Source organism: Centroberyx affinis, unplaced genomic scaffold (genome assembly GCF_046629955.1).
Source record: "Centroberyx affinis isolate AG114_WGS23_722 - 3 ecotype Tasmania unplaced genomic scaffold, CSIRO-AGI_Caff_v1 ptg000278l_1, whole genome shotgun sequence".
Lineage (NCBI taxonomy): Eukaryota > Metazoa > Chordata > Actinopteri > Beryciformes > Berycidae > Centroberyx > Centroberyx affinis.
This window is the reverse complement of record NW_027278957.1, coordinates 503,633-517,235: the sequence shown is the minus strand read 5'-3', so window position 1 is coordinate 517,235 and position 13,603 is coordinate 503,633. Positions and strand designations below refer to the sequence as shown.

General features: G+C 40.9%; 1 protein-coding gene across 1 annotated transcript in view; it reads right to left on the bottom strand.

Moving 5' to 3' along the window:
* The window catches only part of oca2 (oculocutaneous albinism II), a 47,295-nt gene extending 33,919 nt beyond the window's left edge, over nucleotides 1-13,376 (bottom strand). The window contains exons 1-11 of the mRNA XM_071512927.1: nucleotides 13,297-13,376; nucleotides 12,273-12,513; nucleotides 7,976-8,071; nucleotides 7,314-7,511; nucleotides 7,120-7,177; nucleotides 6,528-6,600; nucleotides 5,492-5,649; nucleotides 5,261-5,343; nucleotides 4,641-4,794; nucleotides 1,321-1,392; nucleotides 573-638 (exon numbers count right to left, since the gene is read on the bottom strand). Coding sequence (XP_071369028.1) covers nucleotides 573-638; nucleotides 1,321-1,392; nucleotides 4,641-4,794; nucleotides 5,261-5,343; nucleotides 5,492-5,649; nucleotides 6,528-6,600; nucleotides 7,120-7,177; nucleotides 7,314-7,511; nucleotides 7,976-8,071; nucleotides 12,273-12,502 — 1,188 coding nt within the window. The 5' untranslated portion in view covers nucleotides 12,503-12,513; nucleotides 13,297-13,376. The remainder of the gene's footprint in view (nucleotides 1-572; nucleotides 639-1,320; nucleotides 1,393-4,640; nucleotides 4,795-5,260; nucleotides 5,344-5,491; nucleotides 5,650-6,527; nucleotides 6,601-7,119; nucleotides 7,178-7,313; nucleotides 7,512-7,975; nucleotides 8,072-12,272; nucleotides 12,514-13,296) is intronic.
* Between the last annotated feature and the right edge of the window lie 227 nt (nucleotides 13,377-13,603).

The following is a 13,603-nucleotide window of genomic DNA, read 5'->3' as shown; positions in this document are numbered from 1 at the left end:
TGGATTAATTCAGTCTGGTGCTAAATATCATTAGATGTGACAAACTCCACCCATCTGTCCCTTTAAGCAGGGTAAAACGAACGCTACAAAACAAAAAGAAGTATTTGCAAATACATTTGACCCAGGTCTGATGATAAGTGATGGATATTTCATCATAGATGTAACATACTGTACAGTTATAATGTGCCACTCTCAAATGGACCAAAATAAACTTGAACATTTTATTCCAAGCTTCAGTTCAGCCCTTTTTTTTTCTTTCATAGTAACTTTTCAGACGTACTCTTCAATTTTATTCCGGACTTGATTGGACATGTTTGTTTCCATGGAGACGAGCTTTGAAATCGTCAAGATCACTAAAGACTTGCCTCCATAGAAACAGAATGCAGTGGCAGTAGTTCTGAAGGCTGATGGAAAGTGTATAGAGCAGATAGACAGAGGATGTCAGAGTGCTGATTGTATTAGAATGTAAATAGCAGTATCATTAAATGATACTGCGTAAGATCTTACGAACCAGATTATTTCAAAGGAGATTTTTTGTAGTATGTAGTATGAACATTTGACATTTGTCTCACCATGCCGAACAGAAGAGCCAGAGTCTCGTAGTCGATCCACTCCACCACAGTCACCAGACTGGGTCGCTGTGGGAGAGACAAACAAAAATGAGATGTTGCTGGAAGAAATTAAACAGACAGCTGTAGGAACAAAGGACATATATTGTTTTTCTTCTTTCATATTTTCTTTTTCAACAACATAGTTTCAACACAAGGTTGCTTTAATTCATTTAGCTGGTGGTACGTGTTATTGATTTTCCATCCAAAGCTTGTTGCATTAGTAGTGGCTATTACAGCACATGGGAGGGGGGGATCACTCTTGTCCATTTTTCTTTGGCTGAGAGCTACTCTGCAACATCTAAAATATATACAGTAGGTTGTGTTTGTAAATGCAATTTGAACCTCCATTTACTAAAGATGGTAGTCCAAAAACCAATGGGGCTGAGCAGAAAATATCAGAGGGATTTACAAACAGCTCTGATATGAGATCTGTGTTGAAGGGAAGAAAGCCTGGAGTGTCAGCTGGCTTGCTTGCAAGTTTAGCAAGTTTTCTTCATGCCATTCACTAGTTTTGAACACTATATCTCCTCCGTGGCCCAGAGTGCAGGATAAACACCCTGAAAGGATGAACAACAGGAAGTCTAATAGTGCTTTGAGTTTACAGACACGAGTGCCCGGTGGCAGAAGGCACTCTGGTACTTGGAGGACCAAATTTTACACACACCGGTGTTTTGCAGCTCGCTAGAATGGAAAAGGAAAAGAGTCTTACATCACCAATGACAGCCAGAGCAGCTAAAGCCGCCAAAGACCCCAACATGGCAGCTAGAGTGCGGTGCACAATCTGAAAAATCAAAAGACAAAAGGAAGTTAATGCCTCTGAATTAAAGATAATAAATATTAGATATCAGAAATATTTTATATAATGACAATCATACTTCATTACATTTCTCCCTCAGTCAGTGATTCTCTCTATCTCCCTCTGTGTTTCTCTAACTTCCTCTCTCTCTCATAAACACACACATATACACACACACATGCATCTTCGAACATTTTCAAAAATACACATAAGTACTTAAGTATAAGTATTCTCCATTTTAACATTCACTCTCCACCTTCATCAAGAGATAAAGTTGAGGGCTACTAAATGCAAGTTGCCCTAATTAGGTGTGAACTGTTGTGGTTGCCTTCATGCTGTCTGAGGGGAAGTTGCAGTTAAAAGGTTATTGTTTGGGGTTTTTTAATGATCACTGTGTCTAAAGCAGACAGTGTGTGTGTGCAGACAAGAACAGAAATACTAAGTCTTGTAATTCGAGCAAAAATCCCTGATTTTCTGTAGATGCCACAGCCAACTGACAAGAGCGGCTGCAAAGGAAAGTGATGCCTAGTAGTGAACTGGCTTGACAGACTGATGGTGATGCAGCAGATTGAACGGGAACTCCTTGATTAGACAGAAGTCAGATGGGGGCAGAGGCCGCTTCCAGTGGGAGATTCGGTCAAAGTAACGTTAAACACCTCAGACCTTCTGTTTCTGCTCTTAACAATGGGAATTCAAAGAGAGATTTTCAGTTACATTAACCTAAATATTCTGAAAGTCAAGTGTTTGCATGCCATAATCAGTAAACAACATGTGGTTTACAGTGGTATTAATAGGAAAGATGAGCCAAAAATAAGCTTGGTGAGACAGTGGACAGTGAGATCTATGGTAGAAGCATCTACCATTTTCCTCTGTGTGAAATATCCCGAAAAGCAGAATGTCAAGGATATTACAGACAATTTCATGATGCTCTTAAGAGCCACTCTGATCCACCAGGCTCTCCCACCACAGTCATGTATGATGCATCCATTATTAAAAATTGAGGCCTATGATAAGCGTGGCTGTATGTTATCAGGCGGCAAAGCCCTGCTACTCCTCTGACATCTTCATTTCATCGCAAAAAATTCCAGGAAAAGTAGGTCACCTTATGTATATTGGCGAGTGCTGAGGCTGCTCCTGGTGAGGAGGCTGTGATTGGGATCTATGGCCTTCGCCTCGACCTAAATGAGAGGCTAGGTGGAAAAGTATGGGTAACTCTTAAGTTCTATGAATAATTACTGCTTTGCCCTCAATTCTTGCCCATGAAGTTTTTTTTTTATTCTAATTTGATCAAAGACAAGTATCCAAGGCCACACAGAAACTCTCTTATCCTGCAAATAATTAACTTCTGACAATACTATAAAATAACTCTGCTGATTAATGGCACCGGTCCAAGAGTACAGGACCTGGAGGCGGACGGCCGATCTCCAATCACAGCAGCAAACTGCAAGGATTAATCAACTAACAAGGATTAATCAAAGTCATGAATCTCACAATCAGATTGTCGGGCTAATAAAGAAGAGTTCATGTTTACTCTATTTCACGTTCCCCTGAGCCTTTAGTAAAAATGTAAGAAACAGAGAAAAATCCAACAAATTCTACTTCATGTGCATCATATAAGGCCTTTTTTTTTTTACGGTAAAAGCATTGTTAGATTTTCAGTATGTTCACTCTGTTGTCAGTTATATAGTAATGCTGTTTGATGAGAACAACAATCACTGTCTTTAAAGTACTTGAATGCATATTGACCTCGCTGTATTGTTCAACGCCAAACTGGGTCTTGTCATTCAAGAAGAGTAATGACACAGACACTACAGACCTTCAGAAAGTACTTTGTGTCAGATTACATCTTTCTAGATAATGGATAAAGGAGAACAAAGCCACCTTCCCTTTCTTTCTTTGGCTTTGTCAAGAATACAGAAAGGAAAAAAATGTTGCAATTTCCTGTGATAGTCATTGGACCTTAGAACTCAGTAAGAGCACTGCAATAAAATGTCCATCAAAAATAAGAAATCTGTGTGCAATTACCAAGTCTGACTGCCCCCTTTGTCACTTATTTTCATCATTTTGTCTGCGGACATACAGAATATCACAAGATCCTAAATGTGAGAGAAGGCGCTTACTCATCAAATAGCTTGTGTCTATTTAATGGAGAGAAAAGGTCTCTGCAGAGAAAGTTGGACTTTGACAAGTGGAGACCTGACAGGAGTGAAGTTGGATGACATCTGAGAGCGGGACGAGCAGATTATTTGACTTTTTTTTTTTTTGGCTGTGTCTGAATAGCCATGCAGTGTATGCTCTTCTACTTTGGAGAGTTTCCCTGCCCTTTCAATTAAGTAGAGGGTTTGAACGTGCGGAGCTGCCAGTAACAGAGACGACACACGCGAGAGTCTGAGCAGAGCGTAACTGTGCGTAACTGTCATCTCTCATGGCCCGGTGTTGACTGCCCCATCATCAAATTGGCCCTGCCAGCACAGCTTAGCGAGTTTGCACCTTGTCATGCTCAGGGAGATTAGTCTGTCTAATTAAAACCAAACACTCGCTGCAAATGTGCTAAAATTGCAGGTGTATAACTGGGGGACAAACAAGCCTGCTCAAAATAAGCTTCTACTATATGTGGGTAACACTTCATAATCATGATAACTAACACATGGTGAATTAATCATTAATATTCATTCATTATAATCAAATGGTTAAGTAGTCTAACTAATTGATGATTAGTTCAGTTCCTATATTGTTTGCTAATTAATATAAAATTACATAATGCACATTATTTAATCATTAATTAATGACATTAATTAATAAATTCATCATTTATATGTTGTATTAGAACAGTTAAGAAATTAAATCAATCATTTTTCATTGCCTTAGGTAACAGTGTGTTAATCATTTGTTATTCTCTTTTAAATACTTAGTTAATGATTCGTAAATGATTAAAAAATGATTTGATTGATCTGATGTTTAAAATGCTTAGTGAAGGGTTAATTAACAAGTAGTTTTTAAACATTAATGAATTCTAATTGCAACTGATGACCACTGAAAATGTCAAAAGGCTATCAGCTAAGAAAGCAAAATACACATGAACATAGGAGCTGCACAAAGTATATCTGTGTGTGGGTGAAATGGATTTTCTTGACAGCTGTAGCATGTGTTACACCTTTCCAACACTGCAGCACGGACTGAAAATGAACTTGATCCGTATCCAAAGAGAGGATGAGCATTATTGTCCTATTTACCTCAAAGATGATGAGAACGTAAACCCCAGTCAGGATGATTCCAGCGATGGCCACCTGCGTCTCCACGTTGACAAACAGCGACTGGTGGGTCATGGAGAGCGGCACCACCTCGTTACCCTGCAGGAAGGCCTGAACGCTGACGACGACCGGCCCGCTGGTGGGAAGGGAAACAGCAGGGCACAAGGAATTATCTGAATGCTTTTCTTTCATTATGTTGTAATAAATCCTCCTCCTGGATATTTATTTATGCATCCATCTCTTGTACCATGAGTTTGTTTTTAGACGAAGTAGAGTTTACTGAAATTGGAGTATAATTTAGAATCTGATTGACCGCAGCGATATTGATAAAGGCAAATGATGTGATGTTTCTGATGTTGAAATCTGGCAGCTGATGAAATGCTGGTTAGTTGTATCTGTTCAGTTGAATCAATCTCCATCCAAAATGTCTCCAAAGTGAACCATCATGCCACCATTTAAAGAAGCTGTTGCATTACACTGATATTTGAAAGCCAAAAAAATCCATGCCACTAAACGCCACCAAACCCCTTAGTTTGAATTAGTATGAATCTCCAAAAAGACATATACCATGCTGCAAATGTGTCATACAGTGTTTAGAATACCTGCCAAGCATCTCAAATGTTTTTGTTATCAGTATCTGGTCACTTCGTTCACCATGTAGAGGAATGGTCCAGTTATGAATCACCTGTTTACAAACAATAGATGGAAAATGTCATTTGAATTACCTTTCCACAACCAATAAACACCTAACAGACGATACAAAGAAGACGCAAAATGGAACAAAGGTCTCAAAATTCTGATCTCAAATCCAGAATCATATGGAGGTTTTTTACCTGCTGAGCCCTCCTCCTCCGTTGTCCCGCCTCCTCAGTCTGCTCCACCTGGATCAGGATGTACTCTTGATTGGTGAGGTCAATCATCCCTCCTGTGAACGGCCCTCCAACCTGCAGCTTTAGCAAAGCGTTGTCACGGAAATCTGTCAGGTTCATTGCTGTGGGACACGGACAGTCAAGGAAGAAAATGCTGACATACTGAATGTGTTTGTGCTTGAAAGGAGAATGACATAAAATCCTTTGAAGATTATTTCTGGTTTATTAGAGAGCACAGAATGGAGAGCAACAGAGAAGATAAGAGTGGGTGGAGTGACATGTGATAAAGGTTATGAGCCTGAAGCCACTGAGTCACCTGCCTGGTCCAAACCAGACTGACTCTCAGCTGGATCTCAGTTTGGTTGTTAGGCTACTGAGACACCCAGTGCCACTGCACTTCATCTTTAAAATCCGTTGTCTCTATGCCCTTTGACTTTCCAGCCATTACTAGTGAACAATCAGTCTGCCAGAAGTTTCCCTCGCCCGCTAATCTGTCACACTCATACAACTCCAAAGAGAGTGGATCGGAAATGATGGAAGCAGTGATTGTAACAGGGGCCGGGAAGATTTCTGAGTTATAAAGGTACATTTTTCTGATAACATTACACTAATATTAAGCGCATTTAGATATAAAAGTAAAATAAAAAAGTGGAGCAGCTCCTTGATTTTCATCACATCACAAATTAGAGTCTTGTGTCTGTGTTTATTTATTATACCTTTTTTTTTCTTTTTCTTTTTTAAAATACTTTTTATTGAGTTTTAAACAAGGAGCAGCACATCACACAAAACAGTGCACAATTTATTATACCTCTTGGAACTGATTAGACTGCCAATGCCATAATCTTATATTCTGCTGTATTCCTTTTTAATGTTTAATTTCAGACCATATAAATTACCAGTATGCTATTGTACAATTCCTGCCCCAAATCTATATTTAATTTTGCTGTTGTACACATTGTTTAGACTACGAGCCTCACAGTGACACAGTCGAAAAGGATACAGAAACTCTCTGTTGGTGAGACTGCCAACATCCTCCAGGGGTTGTCTCTGTCTGGATACATGCTGAAGAACAACTGAAAACACAACAAACGTATCAACATCTTTTCGCTCATTCCATACAGTTCCTTCCACAGTTATTGGCACAGTTAGAAAGTAGTTAGTTAGATGCTTTGTTCCATGGTGTGTTTCTGTGGGTTTCCTCCACTTCTACAGTTTCCTCTCCTTTTCCAAAGACATGCAAGTCAGGCGGATTGGAGACTCTAAATTGCCCATATAGGTGTGAGTGTGATTGTCTGTCTATCTGTGTTAGCTCTGTGATGGACTGGAGACTGGAGACCTGTCCAGCATGTTTCCCTGCCTTCTGCCCAGTGCATGCTGGGATAGGCCCCAGCCCCCCTGACTCTGAATAGGAATAAGTGGGTACATTTGAATGTCTAGATATCCTGAGCACAGAATAAAGTAAATTTTTAGATTGTTTATTTTTACACTACTTCCATTTTGGCTAATCTTCCCAGTTGTGCCAATAACCCTGAAGGGCGTTGTGATAAACCATGGTAACAATGCTAACAGATATGGTAGGCCCATCCACTTACAGTGCAGAGAACCACAATGGTAAAGATACTGGCAATTTTGGCAATCCTGAAGCAGCATCTGGAAAGACAAAAAAGGGTTAAAATTTAGAATAGTATGGTAAAATATGAATTGGAACTTGCAACCAATCTGAGCTTTTGCACTGTCAGAATTCTCCACCGGCAATGTGAGACCTGAGGGAGAAGAAGGCGCTCACTTTACGTTACTGGTGAGTTTGAAGTTGAGGTTGAGGTTGTCCAGGGGGTCGCTCTTCTCTGAGGAGCTGGAGCGGGACAGGGACAGGCTGGTGACCTCACTCCCCAGCCGGTACCTCCTCTCCAGGTCCAGGGAGCCGTTGTTCCACGGCTCCTCCGCTCCCGCGAAGTTGGGGTCATGTAGGGTCATATAGGTTATACTGAAAAGAACAAGACATGGTTAAAACTCTGGCATCATCACATGCAAAAATTCCAGTTTCAGTGATAGTAACAGATACATCGGACCCCAAAAGTGGATGTAAGTCCTTAAATGATAAAATGTTCCTAATACTGGACATCAAAAACATCCTATAATCACAATTTCATTACAAGAGTTGCACAGTACTGTGAATTGAATCAATGTAAGAGGGGTTGTACAATGATGTTATAAGTTGAGCCATCTCATCAAGTCACACTGACATCATGTAATTCGATTTCATATGACATGACTGAGATTAAGGCAAAGTATATAATCCCCTTTATCTGAAAAAGTGACGTTACAGCTGCTGGATACTGAATAGCCTCAGTTGCGTGTACAATTGCCTGAGTGGAGACAATCTGATAATGTGTAACTGTTCCTGACAAGTTTCCAGCGGTATCAGGATAAGCGTGAGGAATTACTCACCTGTCATCTTGAGAGAATCTCAACAGAGGAGACTTCTCTGTAAGGTTGGCCTGGTTCGTTTTCCCTTTGAGAATATTAAGCACACTGAAACCGTGTCTGAAAGAAAACAAAACAATCCAATAGAATACAATGAGTTAAACTCCAAACTACTGCTCATCAGAAACTGAGAAACAGCATGTTTGTGTGACCCTTGACCCTAATTGAGGAACCCTCAGCTGCCATGCCGCAGCTGTCAGTCACCAGGTAGAGAGGAGTTTGTCAAACCCTCTGTAACCCATGGGTGGCAGAGAGGTGGGTGAGCAGCTGGTGACTTGACACCCGAGGAGATCATTAAAGTATTTTTTGTCACCCTGCTGATGCGCTGTGTCCTGGAAGGCTCCTGCAGGCTGCCTCCCTCAGGAACATCGCAGCTGGGTCTCAACCACACTGACGCACGTGCACGCTCTCTCTCTCTGTCGTTCTCTCTATTTCTTGTCTCTCTATCTCAAATATATACACACACACACACGCACACACACACACCTTAAAAGATGCTGCAGTTAAGGATTTTTGATGTGAAAAGAACAGAAGTTGCAGTGCTGACGAAGCCACATGGATGGTTATTTTCCACTCGCAGGCCCACCCCCTCATCCCAAAAACAACCAACAGACCATTTACTATTTCATCAAGTATGCTATCATCTCAGCAATTATTTTTACAATGGTAAATATGTCATGAGAAGAGTTATGTAATGGAATACCAACCCGCCAAGCCAAAGCTATGTTAGATGGAAATCTTTGTGAAATGGCCAATTAAAAGCCCCCCTCAGCTAATCTCATAATCTTGAAGGGCTTTTACCCTCTGGCTGTCAAAGGGGATGGAAGCTTAAACACAGCAAGTGCACCGCCTCAACACATCACATTTTCTTTTTGGTTTTTCAAAAGAATTTTGAATTGTGTATTATTACTGTATTATTGTATGTATCTAGGAAATGATGGTTGTACAGTTCTACTGCGTAACATTTTTTGATGGTTTTAATTAACTTTCAATCAGCCTCCTGTATAGGAGAGATGTTTCAGCGACGCACAACACATGGCTTGTCTGGTTGTTGTCTGCATGTCTGGCTGGAATAACTAAAAATACTGCAGAGAGCAGACAGTTGGTTTTGTGGTGGTTTGATTCGTCGCCCTGTTGGATGTGGCAAGGCTGTTGGATAAAGGAGTAGATTACATTAGAGAAATCTGCCACATTAATCCTCTTCGATACTCTTATACAACTATAAAGAGATTTACTGCAAGTCTACAAATGTTGCCGGCCCACTTCTTTCCTTGTCATGACTCTGATACTGTCCCCTAGATGTGACTGAGCAGGAAGATTGGATGGTTGCACTTTACAGAAGAGTCTTAAAAGGATATTGACCGCCTACAGAAAGCAAACTGCGTCTGAAATTAGACAGGGCAGTACAGGACCATGGCTCTTTTTAGGACACCCACAAAGCCCAGTCATTGTGATTAACACTGACCTATACAGAATGTGTCATTCGTTTAACACAGGGATTATTTTTCATTCTAATACAGCTTTTTTTGATTGATTGATTTGATTGATTTGTTATCTATTTTATCTCCTGCAAAAGAATATTGTCTGACAGTGGAATACCATTAACCAACAACTGCAACTCTCATTTACATGTTAATGTAAAGAAAACTGTCTATATGTTCTGCACAAAGATGGCACCTGATCCTGAGCCAGTTGTCTATATCCAGGAAGAAGCTACAAGTTATATCTGATTTTAAGCACATCAGTATTATTCTTGCTTCCAATCTAATGTTCAAAAAACAAGTGAAAAAACCAAAACACTCAAATTCAGTCTTGCTATTTTCAGATATAGGCTACACGTAATTGCTAAACCACTGAGGCTGCAAAGCTATACCTCAATGCAATGATCCTTCCTGAGTTAACATACTGCTTGACTAGTTGGGCCCAAGCCCCTCCACTACACTGCTACAACATGCCCATTTTATCTGTGTACAAACAGGCTCTCAAAGTGCTAAAAAGACAACTTAGACACCAGTGCAACACTCTTTCCCAGTCTGATCGCCTGAGCTGGGAAAATATTATCAGCTTCTAAGATGCATGTCCCATATTCAAGGTACTATGTTGCAAGGCTCCTCCACAACTTAGTGCTTTTATTAAACAGAAAACTACAAACAGCAGATGCACAAGGTTTACCCTAGGAGGAGACCATATAATCCCAGTCAGGGCGAGCTGTTGTTTTTCTTTTTTTATGTTTACTTATCCAGGGAAAATCGACTGAGCACACATGCTCTTTTCCAGCAACACACTGCTTCACATTCACACGGCTGCACACATTCACACACCTGGGAGCTGCCCAGCACAACCTCAGTCTACTGGTAGTCGAACCAGCGACCTTCTGGCCACAAGCCCGCCTCTCTAGCCTCTAGGCTAAAAAAAACAATCAGGTGTGTGAAGACAATCCCTAGTCCCTTTCTCCTCACCAAATTTGTTTTGTTAATCGTCTATTTTCATAATGCTTTGTGTCATTTTATGTGTTGGCTCGGCATAGTTTACCTATTTGTTTTCTTGTTTGCTTAGTGAAACTATGTCTTGACTGTATGTTTGACCTGCAGCTTTATGTTGCTTTGTGTACCTGTTTATTGCATGCAACTTTGTTTTTTTTCTGTGTGCTTTTTTTTATGTTTTGTCTGCAGGAAAGTTATCTGTATCTGTGTCTAGCTTCTTCATGAGGCAGCAGTGACGACAGTTGAAGCTAGCAGGCTGGCTAATACTGACACATTTACATAATGTTGTGCACTGTCACTGTAAAAATAAACTCAATAAAGTAAAGTGATCTATTATTGTAAAATCATCTGATGTAAAACAGCAGCTAAATCAACCCTACATTACCACAGGGCTGTAGGAGACACAAAAGGATTAGTTGTACTTCACTCTTCATCATGTGCAAGTTTGACTTTGTGCATGAAGCAAAAAATTCCCTAGTTTAATCCCAATAACGTCACAGCCACAGGCTTCAGATTAACACCCCCTCCGATGCATGCACATTCACAGACAAACACATATTGCTGCTTCACAAAGAAATTCCAATGTTTTCCGGCATTTACTCATACATCCACTGGAAGACTTGACAGACAGGGCTTGTGTAATGAGATTTTGTGGAAAATGCTTATATTTAAATAGTGTATGTGGTCAATATTCTATCAACAGTTGCTGTGCCTTTACCTCTGAAAACCTAATGAGATAATTCATTTCTAAATTAGAACACACTACCACAGGGAAACATTATAGTATATAATCACTTCACAAATTATTCATATAAGTCTGTTTGGCATAGTCACAATAAAGACAATTACACCAATTCTTGGTGCTTTGCTCAGTGTAGCATAACCTCTACCCATTATGTAGTGGGGTGTTTGTATAATTGATGGCAGATTGGGGTTTTACGCCCGGGCCACACCGCTTGCGTGAGCGGCGCGTGTGCGTCGCGGAACCTGTTGCTTTTAATTTCGGCGCCCATGTTAACAGGTTAGAGCAGCCACACAGCCCGCGTGAGCAGCGCGTCTCACACGCGTCTCAGGCGCGGCTCGGCTGCGGCTCATCCAGAGATTCGGCGTCTCGCCTATTTATTCAGCGTGACGCGCGCGGTTGGCAGCAAAAATAGACAGGGAAAATGATCTGTTGGTAGTCATATTGACATCATACCGGTAACATTACACCTTTCAATACAGTTTCAATGTCTATACCTGTAGAATATGTCACAGACATGAAAAAAAAAAAAAAATCTGTTTCCGTTTCAAATTAAAAGCCTTCTAGCGTTTCTGTGGACAGAATCCCTTCATTTGTTAACACAAGGCGTCTATTGTTAAATCTCAATGGGCGGAGCCAAACAACCATTGTTTTTTCTGGTGAGCAATGTTAGACAGAAGCCCACTGAAAAAGGCAAGGGAGGAGAGAGGAGGAAGCTCATATGAAGCCTAGTGCTCTGCGACTACCTCAAAAAATGCAGTCTAACCATCCTAAATTATCTGGGTTAGCTAGTTAGCCTAGCTGACCTTACAAGTTCAAACCAGTTAGCTACCTTGAAGTGAAAACAGGGGTTGTTTGGCTCCGCCCATTGAGGTTTAACTCAACCAATGGGAATATGTCTGACTCCAGAGCAGCTCAACACTTGTATAACTAAAACTTGTATAACTGGTAATTAATGCATCCTCTTCTCAATAAACCATTGTTTCCTCTTGTACAGTCAGATATACAGTATTATAAGCAGTTTTAGGTTGCATACCCGTCTTCTTGGCGAACAGGGACGAAGCCCTCAGCGTGGATGACACACTGTCCCGCAGACTGCTGCAGCTTCTGGGTCTCCCTCCTGTCTGAGAAGCCCTGAAGCAGACGCAGCTCCCCAAAGTTCCCTGCCACGGCCTCGGGCGCTCTCAGACCGCTCCTGCCCTGGTGGCCCGGGGCCGAGGTCTGGGACATCTCCATCTCCAGGTTGCTCTTGTTCTCCAAATACATGGTGAGACAGTCTGAGGGAGTATGGAACCAGGGTTCTGTTAGATATAAACAGCTTTGTGTTTTTACATATAAAATTGACTGGTTTAAGTTGGAACTGAATAGGTTATAACATACTATAGTTGTGGTGAACTGTTAGTTAATTGCTGTGGTGAACTGTTAGTTTCATTTATTGTGGTCTATCTTTTACATATTATTTGTTATTCACCTTAGCATATATACCATTGAAAAGCTGCTAAATACACAAATTTAATTTAGCTTTTTCTTCTGTATTACTTGATTTACAGCAAAAGTGTTTGCTTGCCTCACCTACACCATGAACTGTGTGATTTGTTGGCAATACGTTTTCTCATCTGTGGCAGCACTTGTGCAGTTCAGTATTACATTACAACCTTAAATAAGACCAGGGGGTGAGAAGGGAGCACAAGTCACCTGCCTCTACGTCACTAACTCACTAACATCCTGTGGCCTTTCCCCTGGCTAACAGGGAGAGAAACCCATACTTCTTTCACATAGTGACATACAGAGGAAACTCAGTATTTCTGAACCTTGACCTCACTCTAGGCTTACATGTATTAGACCTGATTATGAATGTATATATGTCTTCTACACAGCAGAAGTAAATTCAGCTCAACATGCAGTCCCGAGTTTACATGAAGGGAAGTACGTCAGCATGCATTTACAACAGCTGAGTGATTCATAAACCGTTGCATGAGGTCAGCACATGAAGCCAACTGTGGTACGTATAGAAACATGTGCTCGTCAACACAAAGGCTGCATGAATTCAGTGGGATTACCTTTCACATGTGAGGCTGTAACTCACGTGTGACTTTCTGAGGTCTCTGCTGTAATGCCCGCATGAGGAGCAGGACCTCAGTCCACAGTCCTGTCAAGAGGCACAGAGCAGGAATGCTGGGGTATAGGGTCAAATGATTGATCCAAAGTCTTCTAGCATGTGCGTCCTCGGCACGTGTGTTTAATTCAGTTCAGTTCAGTTCAGTTCAGTTCAGTTCAGTTCAGTGCAATTCAATTCAATTCAATTCAATTCAATTCAATTCAGTTAAATTCAATTGGGATTATTGGTTAAATTACCTAGTTCCACTA